The 21,646-nt window shown below is 40.4% G+C and overlaps 2 protein-coding genes across 2 annotated transcripts in view; one reads left to right on the top strand and one right to left on the bottom strand.

Moving 5' to 3' along the window:
* LOC126850030 (protein Wnt-6) overlaps nucleotides 1–21,646 on the bottom strand; it is a 92,543-nt gene that overhangs the window by 62,400 nt on the left and 8,497 nt on the right. The gene's annotated exons all lie outside the window — the stretch shown is intronic.
* Nucleotides 1,178–18,868, top strand: LOC126850025 (protein Wnt-10a). Its single transcript, XM_050592618.1, has 4 exons — nucleotides 1,178–3,140; nucleotides 10,518–10,768; nucleotides 15,531–15,814; nucleotides 17,607–18,868. The coding sequence occupies exons 1-4, from the start codon at nucleotides 3,034–3,036 to the stop codon at nucleotides 18,129–18,131; spliced, it is 1,167 nt and encodes a 388-aa protein (XP_050448575.1). The 5' UTR covers nucleotides 1,178–3,033; the 3' UTR covers nucleotides 18,132–18,868.

Below are 21,646 nucleotides of genomic sequence, written 5' to 3'. Positions count from 1 at the left end.
CTTCCTTTCAACCCAACAAAGGGTATAAATTTTCGGATTCAGGAAAATGCAACGAGAACATTTTGCAACGAGGAGATAATCCGCTTGTTCATACAATAGTAAAGTGAAATATACATTTTAAGGAACAGAAACATATACAAACAGTTGCACTCGTTTCCGTAAAGTCGACAAATAATTGAGTGAATTCGGTAAAAATGAGATACTCCTCAACAACTGAATAAAACAATGATTTAATCAGAATTTTAATGCAACGCATAAAGTTAAAAAAAATACAGACACGCGTGAAAAAATAGCGCTTTGAAAACTCTTTAAAGAAATGATCAATTACAAATAGAAAAATTAAATATTGATTAATATTAGTTTAATTTATTAATAATATTAATGATTGAAATAGTTGTATCGAGTCAATTGGGCAATTTGAATGAGAATAATCTCTTTTTAAGTAAAAAGTGCTCTCCTACTTTTCTTTTTCAATATTGTTGCTTTTCTTACAAAAAATTTAAAATATAAAAAATTATTTCCGTACGAAAATCGCATAAAAAATAAATAAAATAATATCAATGCAATGCATCAAAATAGTATATATTTATGAATCTCGATGTGTAAATAAAACAGAGAGAAATGAAGATTTCGCGTTACGATAAACGCATTCCGAGATGCAGAAATTCAGATCGCTAATGCCAGCGTACCTGTTGGGCTAAGAGAAGGTATTTTTGGGCAATTTTTCGAGAATGAGATACAGCCGCCCCGAGAGTGAAGAAAAAAACGGATCCGGGTGGGAGGAAAAGAGGAAAAGAAAGATGCAAAATGCGAGCTATGGTGCACGCATTTTTCCATCTTTCTCTTTCTCGCACGCCTTCTATCTCCGCTATTTCTCTTTTCCCGTCACGGTCTCTCAACATCACGCCGTCCTTGTCCAAGCCAGTTCCGTTTCTGTCCTTCCCTCTTCGTCTCTCACGTCGAATCTCGGGGTAGCGGCCGATGGTGGTGGTGGTGGTCGCGTCCGGATGGTGGTGGTTATGGTGGGGGGGTAGTTGGTTCCTTCGTGCCTATACTGCTCCCTATCTCTCCTTTCTCTCCCTATGGGAGGGCGAGGAGAGCCCCCGTAGCCGCGCACTGCGCACCGAGTTCATCATAGACAGAGCGATCTCCCTGACAGCTCCTCGTCGGTCTTGAACAGAGGTGTGGAATCGTCCAGATTCTGTCCATTTCTCCGGTTCTACGGTAGCGTGTCAGCGAACGGAAAATAGGAAAGCATAACGGGGGATAACGAAAGTGCGCGATCTTCTCGCGTTCCTCGACCGGGCGGTTGCTGTCAATCATCATATACGTCCCGATCATACTGTGTGTTCCCTGACATTGACGAAATTTTTTATCATCTCCTCAGTCTCGTTTGTGATTTTTCGACAATCTCGACCGATCTTTGATCGTACTCTTTCCTCGACTTTGGCAGGAATCTTTTCACATCACAAGCGCGATCCGATCAAATGCGTTGACATCTCCGCTTCTAGAGTCCCTCGAAGCGGATCAGACCTCTTCCTTCCCTTTCCTCATTCGTTCTTTCACATCTTTTTCTTCCGCAATCCTCAAAGCCTCGCCTGGTTCTCTGTCGTCACCGTCACACCGTGTGTGACGATCGGGCGGGAAGTTTGCTATTCGACTGTTTGCACGAGCGAAGCGAAAGATAGGCGCGGTTACGAGGGAGAGGCAGAGGAAACCGCGGTGGAAGAGCAAGAAGCGGTGGTTGAGGAGAAAGAGGAAGAGGACTTGTAGCTAAGAAGAGGGGAAGGGGGAAGATTGTGATGGTCCGCGTGTGGGAGGAGTAGGAGGATCCGGAGGGCGACTTTTCTTTTATTTGAGCTTGACACTTCGCCGCGAGCGCGCACACACACCGGAAGTGTTAAGTGAGACATCAAATCCTCCTCTCCCTTTCTATCTAACGCATCGAGAAATTGGGAAGAAAGCGACAGAAACGTACTGGCACTGGTGTTCAAAGGGCGAAAGAACGACGGGATGTCACTGGATCTTCGGATAGATTTTCGGCCGAGAAAGGTGTCGTGATCCGCGACTTTGCGGTACAAATCGGATAAAGAAATCTTCGCAAGAGAAACACCGTTCAGAGGCGAGCTATGCTGAAGTCCTCCTCCAGCGCCGAAGAGAATGCCAAAGACGAGAATAGAGCCGGCGCAACAAAGACTTTAGTGATAGTGACCTCATCGTATATCTCGACGAAGTCTGGAGTACGCTAAAACTCTCCATATTTCGTTCAGAGAACATCGACAGTATTTCCCTTCCAAAGATAAGTATTATCTAACAATATTGAGAAAATTGCCTCGAAAATTCTCGACCGTCAAACAACGTTCTCTCGTCAATAAACGCAACGGAGATCCTTAATGAGAGAACGTACGCGTAAGTGGTGCATCAAAGGATAGCGAAGCGCCATTACCAGACAAACAAGAAGTCACAAGAAGGAAGGTGATTACATGTTCGAGAACGAACCTCGTCATCGAGCAAGCGTGCCGACGCAATAAGCTGCCACGAGAGCTGCCGAGAGATCGAGACGCATACACGCTCGATGAATTGCCCGATCGCCGCGGAATATTATTGTCTCGGGGTAGTTTTCGAAACGAACCCTCGAAGCAGCGAAACTGGGAGTTCTCGAATCGCACGGGACGTCAAAGGAGAAGCGCCGGTGCCCGGGGCGAGGTGGAGTCCTCGACGCGTGCCAGGCTGCTGATCACAGGCACCGCAGCGAAAAGAGTAGGAGAGGGATCGGAGAATACAAGCAAAGAAAGAGAAAGGCATACGAAGAGAGAAAAGAGAGAGAGAGAGAGAGAGAGAGAGAGAGAGAGAGAAACAGAGCAAAGAAGGGAGAAAGAGAGAGAGAGGGAGCAACTTGAGCATCGTCTCGAACAAGGGGTCCTTCCGTTTCGGTGCTAGGGGTGTGCAGCCCTGGACGAAGGGTCGCACTCAACTCTTTTAAAGTGGGCAACCCGCGCAAAGAAGAGGAGACGTCCTCGGGGCGATGACAGTATGCCTCCGTCTCGTACAGGACGCGCATACGAAAGACCGCCGTCCAGGATCGCCACGAGAATCGGCCCCGCTGTTGCCCTATTGCTGATTCTCTTCGAACATCGTCGGTAAATATCATCACGATTTAATAGTCATATGTTAAAACCTATTACCTTGTTTTTAATGTTTTTAGAGTATACGATATTTGTGGAATCAAAATTGTAATATGTGTGAATACTTTTCGATTTTTTATCCTTGTTGTATTTAAAAATGCATATTTGTAAATTATTTTTATTCATTATTAAATCTTGTGAAAAGAAAAAGAGAGCTGTGTTGCTCATAAATTGATAATATAAATCTAATTCGCTAATTAGTTATTATAATTAATAAGATAATATCAAGAAACTTGCTTTTAATCTAATTATGTTTGTAATTAGTGAAATAAAAAAATATGGCAAATTTATTTTAAATCCATGCTATTATAGAAATCATCGATATGTTATAACTTCATTAATATTCAAAACAGTTTCTCCATTCTATTCGTAAAAATTTATTATGGTAAATTCAATACTATTAATAGATATCTTAATTTTATCCTAAAATAAAATATAATGTCATAAATATATTTTTTATGCATCTTTAGTTTCCAAGATTCCAAGTACGCACATCTTTTTGAATTTCACTTAAATTTCATAATTTAGAATATAACGCATCTTACAAAGCATCTCTCTTGTACATATATCAAATTTACGAGATAACCGCATAATCGTTCTTAGATAATGCACACGTTGACTTATACACATTCATTATTCGCTACGTGTTCCTTTTCATTATCACATCGCCAATTTATTTTCGCTTAAATGTTTGATATCTATTCTTCCTCATGATTGACTACACGATTTCTCCAATCCTTCTCTCTCATCCTCTTTATTCTCTCCCTTTTCCTCTTCACATCTCACCTCGTCGCCGCGATTACTCTTCTGGGGAGGCCTCGCGCTTCGATCCACACGATACTCTGACGCGCCGCGCGATGCACATAATGCAGACGTCAAAACGTCACTCTCAGCCGGCTTTATTCGTCCGCTCTGCGACGGAGCGCTTCAAATCGCGAAGTCGCTCACGAAATTCACGTTGTCCATCCCGCGGTGGAAAGTACACGAGGAGGACGACAATGTGTCGCGGGACAACCGAGGAGAAGCTGCGACGAGAACAGCGGTCGCCGTGTCTAATCTCGCCGAGAGAAATTTACGACCGCAGTAGCCAAGACCGGCTTCTTCCTTCGTCTTTCCCCCGATGCATCGTCTTCTGTGCTCCTGACTCCATCCACTCTCTTAGTTTCCTCTGCGGAAAGAATCCGTCAATAGGGCGCGTTTCTTCGATCCAGCGGTCCACAGAGATGCACAATGACGAAGTGCAAATAGGCCGTTCCATCCGACCGCTCTGTATCACGAAGAATGGATCCCGCTGCGATCTTTATTACAGCTCTTCAATCGTAATCGCGCCTTGTGTCCCGGGATTGCCCCAAACCAGACTTTTTTTTTGCGAAAAGTGCGCCAGTGAGGCGAGCGCGGTTTTCGGACAATGCGCATTTGAATTGAAAAACATTGCTTTAATCGCTTAGATAAGACTACTGAAAAACATATATATGTAAACTTTAGAGAGAATTATATAGTTAATTAAAAAATTCTTTAATTATAAAAAAAACTAAATAATTCCAAATTAAATGTAAAAAAAAAATTGCATATGAGATTATTTACAATTGCTAACGAGAAGCGTGATTTTTCTTTCGAATCGAATTCTTTCTCTCTTTTGGGCAAATAATATTTTATATTAAACAATATTGGAAAATATCTTCTCATTTACGCAACGTTCAAGATTCTCTCTTTCTCCCTCGTCATTAAATTATCCCGTCGATAAACAAAGATCGCTGCATTAGTGATTCTTGTAGAACTGTCAATCAGATACTATAGTCGTAAAATCCGGTATCGCGCGTATATAAAAGTGTCAAGTAATAAATTTTATAATCGCAGCGCTTCGTGATAATAATGTTTCTCATTTGTCGTCGTCCGACGAGGTATCGTACGCGATAATCGCCAATGATTCGCCACAAGTCCTCGAAATATATACACACGAATGACTCTTCGTCAATAGCGACAGACTCTTCTCTGAGACCCATGCTGCCTCTTGTAAATAAATACGCCTAGCATCCGGGAATAGGACGTGCGTTGGGCGCGCGTGTTAGTGGATTCACGCACGTTCACGTACATATACTTGCGCACGAGTCGGACTTGCAGGACGGCATTGAATTATAGTTTTGATGATGTAATAGTCAATAAACTGGTTCGTACCAACGTTTTGACATGTATGTGCACACGGTTTTCCCTGATATATGTTGTGATACACATAGACATTTCTTGCATAATAAGGAGTCACGAATAAATCGTAGCGTAAAGGCGATGACAAAATTTAGTGCGAGAATTACATATATATTTCAAATATCTTACGATTCGATAAAGTCCATTTAAAAATCTGTAAACTTGAAAATATTTTATGGTTTTTTTGTTGTTGTCAAAAATATAGCTATTTACTTGTATAGTAATTATTATCAGGTTTTTCAATGGCGAGCTTAGTAAGCCCATCTATTGAATAAGAATCTTATCAAATGTGAATTTATCTGTCTCGTAATTAATTAAACAATTAATATAAAGCAATACACGCATATATACTATGTTAATGAAACTCTCTTTCAAAATTAAAACTTGATCTTATATTGATTTAAATGGCACATTAAATGTAATTGAAGAGAGAAAAAAACTCGATAAGATTGATTGAATATTAGAGACATTGTTTGCAGATGAAACGTATGATGAAAAATTAGAAAAATCATTCTAAAAGAAAATGCGATAACTTAACAACTGAATAGACAAGTCAGTTTGCAGCCTCTCGGATATAACATTATTTTCAAGAAATATTATTAGGGAGTAGAAATATATATAATCGAAAGCCTGGCAATTTATTAACGATAGAAGATTTTGCAATGGGAAAGATTGTACGAGAGATCGAATTGACGAACTAGAGGAGAATCCTGTTTTATCGCAAAGTTACAGGTCGCCGTAACTTACGCATTAGATACCATCTGCAGAACGTAATTCGCGGACTATCGCATTCCTTACAATGTACTCGCCACGAAATCGATTTACTCTCGTAAAGATCGAGGAGAGAGTGAGGCAGCTCGATATCTACCGCAGGTATTCTCGTGACTCGGATAGTGAAAAAGGGCGAGTTCTCTCTCTCTCTCTCTCTCTCTTTCTTTCTCTTTCTTCCAACTAGGTATATCCCATTAGATGTGAAATTCCGTGCCGTGTTCCCCTCTCTCATCTCCGCGAGCAGAACGGGGTTAAATAAAATACGCTCGTCTCTCTTTCTCTCTCTCTCTCTCTTTCCCCGCGTCGTCGCCATCTCGGATTCTTTTGCGATCCCTTGGATTATTGCAAAAATGCGGGACACGCGCTCGCGTATCTCGTCTCCGATTTGCCCAGCGGGTTCCCATGAGATCGAGCGTCCGAAGCGAAATGGAATTATAACGCTAAAAGCGCAATGTCAAGCGTTTGCGCAAGAAATTGCGCTTACATCATCTTGTTATTTCATTCTCCAAGTACAACATTGGATGAATGTAATTCTTAATTAATATATTGCGCTGTATTTATCATAAAATAATCAATCTTTAATTCATTTGACATTAACTCCGAATCAGTCCCACCAGGTCCTCACCATCAATCTTTTTAACCGTAGCAAAGAATTTTTTAGCAAACAAAAGTTTAAAGAAAAATATTATACAAAATTCCCATCTGTTTTTAATTGCATAGATATATGTATTTGTCGAGATATGTTGATCAAGAAATTATCCTCTTGATAAACATATATGTATAGTTTAGAATAATTGCTGACGATAATAAAGCGATTAGTAAACAAACTTTTGCACTCTCTTATCGCGATTGCACTGTCGCTATAAGCAATACGGTGGAATAATTGCTTCAAGTATTCCGCTCATACCTTAATCGCAAAGTGAGACGCACGTACGAGTGGGGCGGGGGAGGGGAGGAGGAGGGTGGAAGCCGAAACGCGCGCGCGCGCGAGAGGTAGCGGGAAGAATCTCTTGATACAATCCGGCTTCCTCCACAGGTACCCGGTGTCTTCCGTAATTTGTTGGAGGAGTTAAGATCATTAATCTGCTTTCGGTAGATCATCAATAGCGCGAAAGATAGCAACGCTGCAACGGTGTACTGGTAATGGGAGTTCTCAATAACCTTCGCGATCCTAAAACCACCGTCGTTCTTTTCCCACACTACAGTAGTATCGGGGACCTTTTTCCCCTTTTCTTCTTATTATCACCCATTCGCCCCGTCCGTCTCTCCTCGTCCGTTGTCGTCGATTTTTTTTTCTTCGTCTTGCTCCTCTTTCTTCGTTCACGCGGGTGCTATACGCAGCTTTTACTTTAGAAGAAGCTCGTCCGCTAATTTGTACCCGCAGATAACCGAGCGACCCACGAGAGCCTTGCATCCGTGACATCCCGCAGGACCCTCCGATTGTCCCTTCGAGGAAAAAATAAACCGTCCCGAGGCGCTACAAGCAGATTAATGATCGTGAAGGACGCCACGGCGATTTTTTCGCGCTGCTGACCAATCTTACGACCAAACTTTCACGATCGTCGATAGGGATATTTGACCATATGTTCACATGTTAACGACTTGCGTTAATTTTCATAAAATTATTAGCCTTCCTGACTGAACGCATTGCAGGAAATTTTTAACTTTGATTGCACTTAATATTTTTGCTGCGTTCGAAATAAATTATTACATAGAAAGAGAAAGAGAGAGAGAGAAAAAAAAATTATTTAATCAATTTAAAAATGATAATTTTAACTTTAGTATTATGAAAATGCTACTCAGAAGATGAACATCATCGTTACAATTCTTTTCGTAAAAGTCTATCAAAAATCCAAGTATTTTCAAAACTTCAAATTCTTCTATTCTTTTATTACATATATACAATAATGATTTCAAAAAATTGAAAGATTAAATGCGTATCCCGAAAAAGCGATATGTTAACCTGACAATTCAAATAGATAGAAGTTTAGTTTATAGCTTACCATTTACTAACTGTAAATTTACCCGGCAGGCTATTAAAAAGGCTGTAAAAAATCCTAATAATACGATTGCCTAGCATTTCAGTAAAGCACGCGGTAACAGGAAATGACGACTTTGCTGGTCTCACAACGAACTGGCAACCCTCCTATCTCTTTCTTTCGATAGAGCAACGCGCGTTTTCGACACACGCACGCTTCTGCCGTTTCTTTTCTCCACCTCGAAATTAATTAACACCCGGTACGCCGTAATACGCGGCCATTAGGCAGCAGCCGTCACTTAAGATAGCGCTTTAAGAGCTCCTCTTCCAAGAGATGGATACCGTTATCGCGCACCAAGCGGGGGATGGCAGCAGGACACGTATCGCGCAAGGGGGAAGGGAGCCGAATGTGCGAGGGGGAAGGGGACCGAACGCGCGAGCCTTCTTCTCTGTCGTGTCCCCTTCGCGCAGGGCGAGCTATGGCAGAAACAGACGGCAAGATAGAAACGCTTTTATATCGGTTCTTTGAGAGCGTTCGCACCTCTTGACCTCGGCCTCGTAAAGTCGAAAGAAAGCGGACGCCCGTACGTGGTGCACGCGTGCGCAAAAGTGCGCGCCGTGCAACCTCGCGCGGCCGTAAAAACCGGTGCCCCAGACCGCGATTAGTGCTGCATCGTACATCGTACAGATTCGGAGATGCAGCCGGCTCTCCGACTCTCGATATGCAATACTTTCGTACGAGCGTTTCCATTAAGCGAGCGCTTTCTATCTATCTGAGCGAAATTTAGAAAACGTAATTCAAAATAGAGAGGTCGATTATATTTTATTAATTTTAATATTAATTAAATAATAGTTTGGATACATCATATTATCTAAAGAGAAATAAAAATAAAAATTAAAATAATTATAAAATAAAAATAAAATAATTAAAAATAAAATAATTTATAAAATAAAATAATTATTAAAAATAATCTATATTTTCGAAATTATTGGTTACTGATCCAAGATTATATTATATTCAAAAAGACAGTTTCGTACATGATCGAAAGCAAAAACGCTTAATTGAATAAGTTATTTCGGAGCATATCAATCGTTTATATTAAAGTAAAATACCGATGCTTCCTAATATTATCTCAGTACCGGTAATCATCCATAGTGCAATTGCTTGCGCACCGTTATCTGCGAAGAACTCAATGATAATCAGTTTCGCGAGTTTAACCAGGTGGCGAGAGCTTGACCGGCTGCTCCCGTGCTTCCGCACGTCGTCACTAATTACACTCGACACATGCTAAACTAATATGTACGTTCGCAACCGGGAAGAGAAATAACGGCGATGAAAAGACTAGGATGCGGATTCTAACTTGGCGGTAAATACTTGTAGCTTATTACATATTTTTTTCTTCGTTAATTTCTCATGAGATACTGTAATTTTCTCAAGGTTTGACGATAGAAAAGCAACACTGTATTCAATTATACAACGCGGTCAGAGAATTTCTCATTAAAATTAATATTGGAGATTTCGTGAAAACCTCCGGACACACGTGATAAATCAGATAGAGATTTATGACACGCAAAGCAATTTCTCTTCCGAGAAAGGCGTGAAAGGGGTTAACTAACGTTTTCACACGTTGCATGTCCGCACGCGTACCTGATAATCGAAAGACTTATCAAAGTCGCGAAGCTCGAGGAAAAGTAGTCTCTCTTTAATAAACGTCTGACGTTACGCGTTCATGATCGGGAAATCCGATAACCGGGAACGAGGAAAGGGAGAGAAGTAAAAAAGAAGTAGAAAGAGAGAACGAGTAGAGAGAATTGAGAGAGCTGTAAACGACTAACAGAAGATCATGTCATATCGTGAACACGAGGAATGCCTCCAGCTACATTTTCCGGAGCCAGTAAAATCACTCAAATCGATCGAACGCGACCGCTTCCGTGAAAAAATCATTCGCTATTTAAAACTCGCGATTTAAATCGAATTGACTTGGAATTAATTGCGCGCGTCCATCGCTAATACGGTCGTAAAGAGACTCGTTGAAAAACGTAAATATTCCATTACTCTTTTTACGCTCTCATACCGCGTTCAATGCAACATTTCTTGCTTTCCAGAAATTCTTGCGCATTTACATAAAAAGCCTGAAATGACGTAACTACGTTATTCGAGATTCGAGTACGTGTTTTGCGATTTCTGTATCAGGTATAGAAGCGATAAAAGATTTTATTTCACTCGGTATATCTCTCAGCTCATTTAATATTGATAAAAAAAAGAAAAAAAAACGAATCTCATTTTACATATTTAATCACGACACGATCTTAATCGTAATCGCTTATGGCGATCGAAGAAATGAGCGATGAATCGATTAATATTTCGCTATCTTTTTCAGTGCAGTTAGCCTAATGAGCAATTCCGTGGATGATTGGGTGAGCGGCAGCGTCGTCTGTAATGGCATCCCGGGATTGACGAAGGAGCAACGCGAGCTTTGCCATAGAAATCCCGATGTTACCGTAGCCGCGACGAAGGGGCTACAAATGGCAATATCCGAGTGTCAGCATCAGTTCATGTGGCACAGGTGGAATTGCTCGTCCCTCACACCCAGCAGCAGAATTCAACAGAGTAGCGTCCTACTTCAACGAGGTACTGAGAATACTTAACGAGCGAAATTATCTGATCAGATCCAAACTCGTGATTAATAAGCTGTCGTTTCGCTAATGGCGAATTAATGTTTCCTGGATCATTAAATTCGTCTCGGTTCGCGCTATAAGTGAACAAATGAATGAAACTTGTAAGACTCCATTAAAGAACTGAGAAATGACTGGTAAAATTATGTGAAAAACGATACAAAAACAGCCGAAAGTTTTTATGCCGTGTGTTGCAGATCCCTCGAAACAATGTAGTTTCAGAAACAAGTTCCTAAGTATAATTTTTTTTTTTTAGATTATAATTAAATCATTCTATATATAACAGATAATTTTTATGATCAAAAATAACTCCATCCTTGCCTGTGGATGAAATAAGAAAACCAACTATTCAAATAATCATAATAATGATAAATTCAAAAAAATTTAAATCTACAACTTGTCGTGGACGACACACGAACAAAAAATTCTTTACTACACTATTATATATAAATGCAACGTATACATATTTTTGTTTGTTAAAGATATATTTTGTGATTATCAAGAAAAATATTATTACGATCATACACTTATTTAAAACGCGCGAGACACAAGCCGTACTAAACAAATGGATCCAGATAATTTTATTTGATGGCATTTCAAAGTTCTGGATGACTCCTCATCGCGTAATCGCCGAGCACGTGTTTCTTGAGGGAATAATACGAAGTGGAATCTTTTACGATGTCGCGTTGACGGCGGGGCGAGGGGAGGAGAAGCGACGCGTTTTTTTAAATCAAAGCGCATGGTGTAACCTACCCCGCGGCAGACTCCGAAAACCTGTCCCAATTCCATAAGAAGACCCTGCGGTCGGCCTATTCCGGTGTGACATATAAATTCGTCGTGGCGCGTACGTGCGCCGAAAGAGGAAACATATATCGTGTCGGACGAATGCGCGAGAGCGCGACATCGGGCGCACCTGACCTGAAAGCTTAAGCTCGGGCCCCCGGGGGCCCCTCGTTATCTGCCTCCGTGGATCGGGTACGCCTTTTTTTGCCCGCGAGACGGGAGGAGGTGTCGATGCCACGACTTTTTCGAAGAGTTATGTAAAGCGAGCCGTCCTGACCGATCGTGGAATTCTAACGAGATACCTTTTCGATACTTACTCCGACGAGTTTAATTTCCTTTTCTCGCGTTTCGCAAAATCGCTCTGCGAATATCGCCTCGCTTCCCATCACATTCGTTCTCCTCCATTCGTTCTTCATGCGTTGTCGTTTCGAGAAATGAGGTGTAAGATAAAAATTATATATAAAAATATATATAATAATCAATTTTTTAATTTCTGCGTTGTAAAAATATGTTGCCCATTTACGTCGCATAAAATTATACGAATTTTCTTGTTATATCCTATGTATACAATGTGTTTAGTCGCTGCACGAATAGTATGCCATTCCGCGGAGGAATCCCAGATGGTCGCACATCAATCGCACGGTTGTTCGCGCGCGACAAAAATCCCCTTACATTCGTCCCAGTGCGGGACCAAGCACGCGAAAAAGGTTCGATTCACCGATTATCCGTAACATCGGCAACAACCGGTCGGTCGTTATTAGATTTTGGCTCTCGAGTCAGAGGGCAGTAGCTTCCGAGAAAAGCGCGTACCTCACCATCGTCCATCGACCAACAGCCACCGTCCCCTTCTTTTAAAGGGCATGGTCGGTGACCAGGTGGAGAGAGAGAGAGAAGACGGTCTGCGAGAAATCCACCGTGTCAAATTCGGACCCCGGGTCCGGCATCTCGACAAGAACCGCTTGTAGCTAAGTCACTCAGACACGGTCCTCTTGCCCTCTCGTTGCTCTCAACGCGATCCTGCTTTCCCCCCCCCCCTCCCCCCCGGACCCTTTTACCCCGGCTTTTCTCGCCTATCGTCGGGTTTCGGCAAAACGACTTAATGTATTATGAAAAGAGTACACGGAACCGATCTCCGACCGCTCCGAGATCGGACCGTGAGGCCCACACAAGAAGACCGGACCCGTTGCCGGCACCCGAATCGCCGCAACCGATGCTCCGCGATGACAGGATTTATAGTTATAAATATGGAAACGTCTGAAACGTCGAAATGAAAGTTCTTTCTTCTATTTCAAACAACCACTGACCCACACTCTTTGGCTCTTCGAGCAACAGATTCTGACGACGAAGGATTCCATAAAAATATGATACGTGATGTATGTAGAACTCGTTAAGAAATTGTAGAAGTCGTTAGGGTACGAAGACGAAAATCTTATAGCCTGAATAATAAATATACATATAAACAGAGATTGTATATCTCCTGTTCATTAATTAAAAAATGATTAAACATTCACGCAAGTAATAGGTACTTTCACTTAAATCGAACAAAGATAATCCCAATCGAATAAACTCCTTATAATGATTGGCGATTCACATATTTTTATTTTAAAATTATGAAGGACACATTCATACACGAGTCTCTTGAGCGTGCACTATCTATAAATCATTTAAACAGCTATACGCACTAATTCTTTTTACATTAGAAATTTTAGACACTATCTAAAAAAATCTTTTATGTCAATCTATCTATCAGATATCAATAAATAGTAGTAACAATATGTGCAAGTCTTCTCAATTATGTATTCTCTCCTATTACTTATTAAATATAAATTCATAAAATTCATAATTTTTTTTTTTTTTTAATCTGATATATCTATAATTCTAAAATATTTTCTGCACATATTTTATTTTTTAAATTCAGCAACGATTTTAAAGTAATATGGAGATAAAAGAGAAATATAAAGGAATCGCTTGTCGTTAATCGAACGGATTCGTTGAACCCGTTTGATTTGGGTCTCCTGACTATCCGTTCCCGAAGGACACTCGTCGTATTCTTGCTGGGACCTCCCGGGCGCTATCTATTGAGTTATCTAAATAGCGATTCGGGCCTGACACGCGAGAGTAGCGCAGGACTTGCGCCACCATCCGTCACTACGTCGCTACGTCAAGACTTCTACGACGGGAGAAGCGAAGGAACAGAGATCGCTGCGCGTTCCACGAGATTCTTCCCCGCCTTCCACCTTGGATTCCCCCCGCTGTCCCCCCTGAGAGGAGAGACGTACTGCTCTCCGCGGAGGATTTATTATGCGCTCCCTCCGTCCTTTTCGCTGTCGGGAAACAGCGACGGTCTCGCGGCACGGTAGCGCGGTAGCTATCTGCATTATAAAACAGCCATTGCTGCCAATAGCCGTATATAGCGAAAACTTTCAACCACCCCTCCCATCGTGTTACCGTATAAAGGATCTCCCTTGTCTCATTCCAACGCGCGTTTCTCGGCACGCACTTTAATGTCCTTGGTATCGAGTCGCGATATCGAGTACGATGGTAGGCGCTGAAAATTGGTGGGTCCACTCCGGAGTTCTTATTTCCAGACATTTCTATCGAGCCGGGGAATCTCAGAAAAAAGATGCTCTGGAAATCTCAGGATTCACAAAGAAGTCTCTTCAACGTCGTCGCGTTTCGTTTCGGCGAGCGACGTAATCAGCTGCCAGCTGTCCGATTACCTTCTACGTTGAACGATTAAACAGATTCATTCTGTCGAGTGATCTAGTAACGGAGTTGACAGCGATCCCGAAAAGATTTCTCATTGTCATTGATATTCGTCGTCTGTATCATGCGTCATCGCGATAACGAAAAAGACAGCGTTTCATTTTAAATACTAATCATTGCTGTGAGATCCGATATTCTGTATTATAATCGTCCAATAAGCTCATTATGATCGAGAAGAATATCAATATCTACGAAATTATTTCATTTCTATAGAATATAAAAAATTATTTGTAATTTTTATTCACGTACAGTTGTTTTAATATCATAATTCTCAATTTTTTAAATTTCATAAATTTTCACAGATGCTATTATTCTATTTAAAGAGAAATACCAATCGTATCTTTCAATGCGGAAAGGATCGAGGAAAGGAGAGAACCGTTTCAATATTACATTCCACGCGATCGTTCGCGATTTCCGTAGAATAAGGCGAGAAATCGCGATTTGTTCGCGGACGAACAGAGTTTGGCATCGTATCCGCTTTCTCGGGCACCCCGTCGCGAGATCGTTTATATTATACATGCGGACATGTGGATATACCCGCTGATGGCCGCGCTTTGTTTTGACGGACGGCTGAATAATCTACCTCTGAACTGTGCCTGATGGCTGTCTGTCTGTCGCATCCCGAACTCGCTACCAAAGTTCCTTCTACGGAAGGCTCCTCCGGAGCTGTCCCCGCTCTTTCATGATCTCTGTCTTTAGCCGCGCGAGGCGAGAGGAGCGAATGCGATAGGGCGCGAGTCTTGCGTATATTATCCGCGTCGTGTCCGCATCGGTGTCGCCGACGATGGATAGCAATTTGCTAACGGAGACAACTACGGCTGTCTTTCTCGGATGCGTCGCATCTCGAACTACCTGTCGACGCATCTGCTCCACCGTTCGTATTGAAAGATCGATGCAGCGCGCAGCGTACGATACATTAAATAAGCTTATGTATTATCCATTTGTCATTATCAAACTTAATCTGTGATTTCTAAGTTTGCAATCGTTTATATCTGGAAAGTTATATTCGTACCTCAATATTTTTATAGAAAAAATAGCAAAAAATGCAAAAATGGCATCTGGTACGTCAATTCATTACAATAGAATGAATTATGAAAGAGGATTGATTTTTTGACACTATCGTCGAGACGACACGAATGAAAGGTAAATCGATTATCGAACTGTTATAGGTTACAGGGAGACGGCGTTTGCGTACGCGATCTCGGCCGCTGGCGTAGCCCATAGCGTGGCTCGTGCCTGTAGCATGGGTCGCCTACTTTCCTGCGGCTGCGATCCTTCGAGCTACAAGGGTAAAACGCCGGCGAATGCCAGAGGCGTTCAATGGAAGTGGGGTGGCTGCTCTCACAATCTCGACTACGGCATGGAGTTCTCGAGACAGTTCCTAGACACGCGGGAGAAAGCCGGCGACATACAGTCTACGGTGAATCTACACAATAATCAAGCCGGTCGTTTGGTAAGTGCTACTCTCGTAATTCTGACGTCGTTAAATTCCGGATATGAGTGTATTCATTAAAAAAGAGATAGAGAAGGAGGAAATATTACACATATCGTATTATGTCTATACTTTCTATATAAATTTCATTTTATAAGTAAAGTTGCATATTCTAAAAAAATCTATTAAAGAGATATGTTTTATTTTTAGTAATACGGATTATAATGTATTAATTTATTCTTATATAATCTTTGAATTTATAATAGATAAGTAATTAATTTGGAATAAATCCTTGTGATGTATAGTTCACTTGTATATATATCTGTTTAAAATATATTATACGCATCTTTTTTTTTTTTAACATAGAGTGCATTTAAATTTAAAAAATGCTGATTAAACTATTTAGTATCTCGCTCGCTTCAACCTTGCACTCATATTTTTCGCGTCAAATTTTTTCTAGCTGTACTCCGTTTTATGTACTAATTTGTACTGTGAGTTATATACATGCAAAAACTAAACGATCCTAAGGACAGAAAGAGCCGAATTGCATTTCTTTTTATAGATTGTTGATAAAAAAAAATATCGTCTTTTATAGCAACCTTCGCCATTTACGCATCCAAAGATAATATTATATTCGCCATCTTATATCTTAAAGCACAGACACGCGCGCAAGAAATGTACCGTTAAACGGTCGGCGAAGAGGAAGCGAATTCGCAATCGCGTGCCACGTCCGTCTGCGAATAATGTAGCTCGCACGCCGTCCTGCGTGGATGCGTGAGAGAGCTTCGAGTTATCCTGCGCGCGATCCTCCTCTCCTCATTCTCCCTTCTACCTTTTCGCCGGCTTTTACTTTTTAGCGATGTGCGCGGTCTTCTTCCTTCCCTCCTATCGCTGATAAAAGAGCGAAAAAAAAGCGAGAGTGAGAGAAAAAGAGAGAGAGAGAGAGAGAGGGAGAAACGGAGAAAGGTAGATGGAAGAAGAGAAAGAGAAAGAAAGAAAAGGAAAGTAAGAGAGAACAGCAGGGAGGAGAGAGAAGGCTCCTCCTCTCCTCCATGGACCTCTCCACGCTCGCTCTCTCGCCTCGACGTTATTAAGACGAAGCCTCGGGCTGGACCACCCAGCCGTAGACTCATTAACTGTTTTGTACGCGACACCTCTTTGTTTAAAAGAAACTAAGCCCTCCCCTTTGCCCACTGCCCCCGCTTTCCTCCCTTCCCTCGCCCTCTTGACCACCCTGCGCATCCGTGCGACTCGTACCTGTTTGTACAGCGTGTTAGAACCGGCGTTTTTCAGACGACGTCCGTCTCGTAAGGTCGGCATCGCGGATATGGCAATCCGAGGGAAGGATCCGATTCTCCGCGATCGAAGGCCACGAAATGAAAAAGAGACTCGAGATCGCGCGGCAGATGTAAATGAAAAAGACGATAGATCGTTTTGTACAAAGTCAATCGACGTGGAAGTGACTTTTTTTGCAACTTTGTCATCAACGGATAAGACATCTTTGATCGCGCCTTTTTTTATATATCCATGGATCAATTTCTTCAATCAATTTAGAGTTGATTAAAATTTTATTAAATATATAAAAATATAATAAAAAATATATATTAATAAAAATATGAAATTTCAATGAACAAAGATTTGCAAAGAGTGAGATAAGTTCCCTTCTTAAAACTATTATATTTCTCAATGTATTTTCGCAGACCTTATCTAAATTCCATTATTATCTTGCTATGTTTATTTTATTTGCATTCGAATAAAATATCAATGACAAATTATTCAATTCCGATTTTAAATCGCCTAACAAATATTACAGGCAGTGGCGAGCAACATGCAAGTACGCTGCAAGTGCCACGGCATGTCCGGCTCGTGCGAGCTCAAGACCTGCTGGAGGGTCACACCGGACTTCCGGACGGTCGGCAAGACCCTGAAGGAACGTTTCCGGAGCGCTGTGCTGGTGACGCAGAGCAATCTGGGCAGCGTGACGCCGTCGATCAGAATTCGAGGATCGCGTCGGAGGCGGCTCGATCGACAAAGGCAGAGGAAGCATCGTGACGGCCGCAGGAGGAAACCCCGGAATCTCGCTAAGCAGCTCTTCTACTATCAAAAATCGCCCAACTTTTGCGAACGGGACCCGACGGCCGACATCGCCGGCACCGCCGGTCGTAGGTGCAACAAGACCAGCACCGGCGGTGACGGATGCGCGAGTTTATGCTGCGGCAGGGGCTACAACGTGGTACGACAACGTCGAACGGAGCGATGCAAGTGCAAATTTCACTGGTGCTGCTTCGTGCAATGTCAGAATTGCACGGTGGAGGAATGGATCACGGTTTGCAAATAAGACGTAAGGGGGAAAACGAAAGGCGAAAGTCAAAGACTGATACGGATTTTTCTTTCTCTTTTCGTTTTTCGTGTCGATAAAATATACGATGATAACGTCTCGCACGGTTCGAACGATAAGAGAAGAAATTTAACTCCGGGGAGTTGTCGTCCGAAGAAATGCGCGCAGCGAGATTATTCGTTCGCGAGAATCAATCAAAGGATCAATGTAAGTCGGAGAGGATTAATAATATAGTTCTTATTGAAATCGGGATTATCAGGCAGAAATTTCTCCCGGGCAATCACAATGTAAGAGCAGACCTCCCCCTGCTACTCTTCAAATCTCTGCGAACGTATTAGAAAGGTAATAATCTTTGTTAGTAAAATTAAATCGGATTTCTACAGAAGATGAGAAATCTTTGAATGAAATAGTAATTCGATTTTCTACTTCATTCGTCATCATTTATAATTACGCAATCTTTATTATAAAGCAGCACGTTAATCGCACTTTCGAGATATCGTTTTAACTCTCATTACTGGAAATAGAATGGCACAGATTTTGTATGTTATCGAAGAGTCAAAACTTAAATTTCGAATAAGTGTTTTTTAATGTAACAAAAAACTGACTGACAGAAATTGTACTCTACTTGACGCCCATTACGGAAATTATACTTTAATATGCCAATCATCTACGAATTATACTAAGCATCTCGGAGAAATGTGGATCAATCGCAGAGATATAATCGCATTAGAAAAGAATTTACGCAAGTAATATATATATATATATATATATATATATATATATATATACTCCGTAATGTGGCGCGAATAATATAAAATAATTCGTAGATTAAGCAAACTTATAATTTATTTATATAATGATGCTCTATTTAATTAATATTTAATTTTTAACTTCTACGTGAACTGTAACACCTCCAGCACAGTATTATTAGACGAGACGCGTATTCGATGATCATGATTGTATACAACATAACAATGCGCGCGATACAATAAAAAGAGTTCCTTCAAATTACATCTCCATCGTATTCATTGTCAGGCGTTTTGTAAGTATATTATAATGTAAGTATTAATTTAATTAATATTTAATTATTAATTTTTTATATTTAAAAATATTTTCAGAATTTCATTTCTAATGCCTCGCTCAAATCAGAGAAGTATGTGAGTGATCTTCTATAGAGATTACCGTCATAAATTATTGCGCGTTAAAACTTTGGAAAGATCTATATTAATCTTACATTTATCGAGAAAAAAGGCGCATTTGAATTAAGCCGCGAAGTTTCTAGCAATCAAGACTAATTGTCTTTTATTCGCGTACATGATTTCTGTGTGGCAATACATTTGCGCTATTACTGCTACCGATAATATTGCACATAATATTAATTAATAAATGCCAGGCTTAAGTTTTATGGAAAAATATGAATTTCGATTTTTCAAATTAGGTAAATGTGTAAATGAAAAACTATTAAGAAATTACTTTCATAATATTTTATATCACCATAACAAATTACATATGAATATGTAATTGTTACCATGATACCGATGCCGTATGATTATCGTTTTTTAATACGAGCCGAATAGTTCGATATGTGACCGGTACAAGCTTTATCATACAATCGATAATTCGTCTTTTGCTTTGACAACCGCGAAAAAAGCGCGAGAGAGGCGAAGAAACAGTGTAAAGGGCCTGAATAAAAAATGAAGTACATGATGATCGAAGGCCAGGTGAATGAAGAGAGAGAAAACAAGCTTATTGATTTTGTATGAGACGATAAACAGCAAGATAGTCAGAGATAAGCGCGACTCATACGTGATCAGCACGGCGATAGCTCATAAGCATTAAGCTAGTTCTGCTAGTTGACAATCCCAGGATGGATCCCGTAGTGATCAAATTTCCGCACACAGTGTGTATCCGCAATGTAATTCTAATTTATATATACGCGTAATTTTAATCTTCTATATATTGTTACATATAATAATATATTGAATTATCCAATTTAATTTCAATTTCTCTCTCTTTTTACCACATATATTTTATATTTTAATTTATTTCTAAAAAAACTTGTTTATATTACATATAAAACTTCTTCGAGTCAACCCGATATATTGCATCAGAATAATTTTTACGTTGCGAGTTCGTGGTCGCATTGCAACATATATGTTGTAGAAACATTATCGCTTGCCACAAACTGCAGATTATTTTTAACCTTATAAGCGAAAGAGAGCTAATTACTTTTTTATGAGCTCTCGAGGATATTCGCGCGTAACAAACTGTTAAGTTGATGATGCGGAGGAACACGCAACAAAGTAAGCAGGATACGCGGTCGCAATATAAGAGGACGAAATCCGAAAGGAAGCACTTGCGAGACACAAGAAGGAGCGCATCCGCATTAACTGCACGATCCCGTGAACGGCGAACGCGGCTTCCTTTGACGGCGACAGCGGCCGGGACAACCCTGAAGAAGCCGCGATAAAGCGCACTAATTTATCGCGCGCGCGCCGCCTCCCGGGAGATCTCTTTCGATCTAAAGAACGAGACTAGAAGCAAGCGTGCGCTATCGTTTTTTCACTCTTTTTTTTATTCACTTATTTTATTTATTTACTCTTTTCATTTTATTGTGGATACCGGATATACATATAATGTTTATACGTTTTCACTATAGCAAAAGTGGGAGCAAGAAAATGTTGTCTCGTTAAAATTAATGCATGGCAAAAAATTTAATTTAATTTTTTTTTTAATGCTAGGTTTTAAATATTTCTTGGCCAGAAGAGAGAACAACCGAATGTCTTATTTAATAAAATTATGAATAAAAAAATATATATTTTATCATCTTTTATCAGCTTTTTTATTATTAATATGATAAAAGAAATCAAGATATTAATATACGCATGTGTTAATATCTATTAATAAAACAATAATGCAAAAGTTTTTTATGATGCAACAATAGATATATGATAATAAAAATTAATATATTTTATTTAATAATTATACTTAATAATTAATATTTACTATATGTTTTATTGTTACTAAAAAATAAAATTAATTTAAAATTAGAGTATAGTTTTAATTTGTCGATACAAAACAATGAAGTATTAAACTAAAAAATATGTAGTTATACCAAAGTTATAAGTCCTCTCACACGCACGAGCATTCTATGAATAAGATTGAGACGTCTATCGATAAGAGAAAGCGCTGAAGAGCGTCATCGCTCGCAGCGAACTTAATAAGAGAATCTCGATCCGGATAAGCAATTTGAAAAGAGCTCGAATGAGAGTCGGACGAGAGGAATCAATCTACGTAACGCTGTGAATTCTCGATTAAACTTAAAACGCGATTCTATTAACGTTGAATAAAGGAGAATATCTTTGCGAGGGTAACGGGACAAACGGCAGTCTGTCGAGTGAAATCGATGAGCTAACAGGCTTGCTCGGAGTTAGACAGTTAGCTAATTAAGTCGGCATTATTGGATTATGGAAGCCAAGCATCGCATCCCTCGCCACGTAGATCGCGGTCGGCCA

Source organism: Cataglyphis hispanica, chromosome 5 (genome assembly GCF_021464435.1).
Source record: "Cataglyphis hispanica isolate Lineage 1 chromosome 5, ULB_Chis1_1.0, whole genome shotgun sequence".
NCBI lineage: Eukaryota > Metazoa > Arthropoda > Insecta > Hymenoptera > Formicidae > Cataglyphis > Cataglyphis hispanica.
Note: the sequence above shows the minus strand (reverse complement) of the source record. Positions and strands in the feature narration are given on the sequence as shown.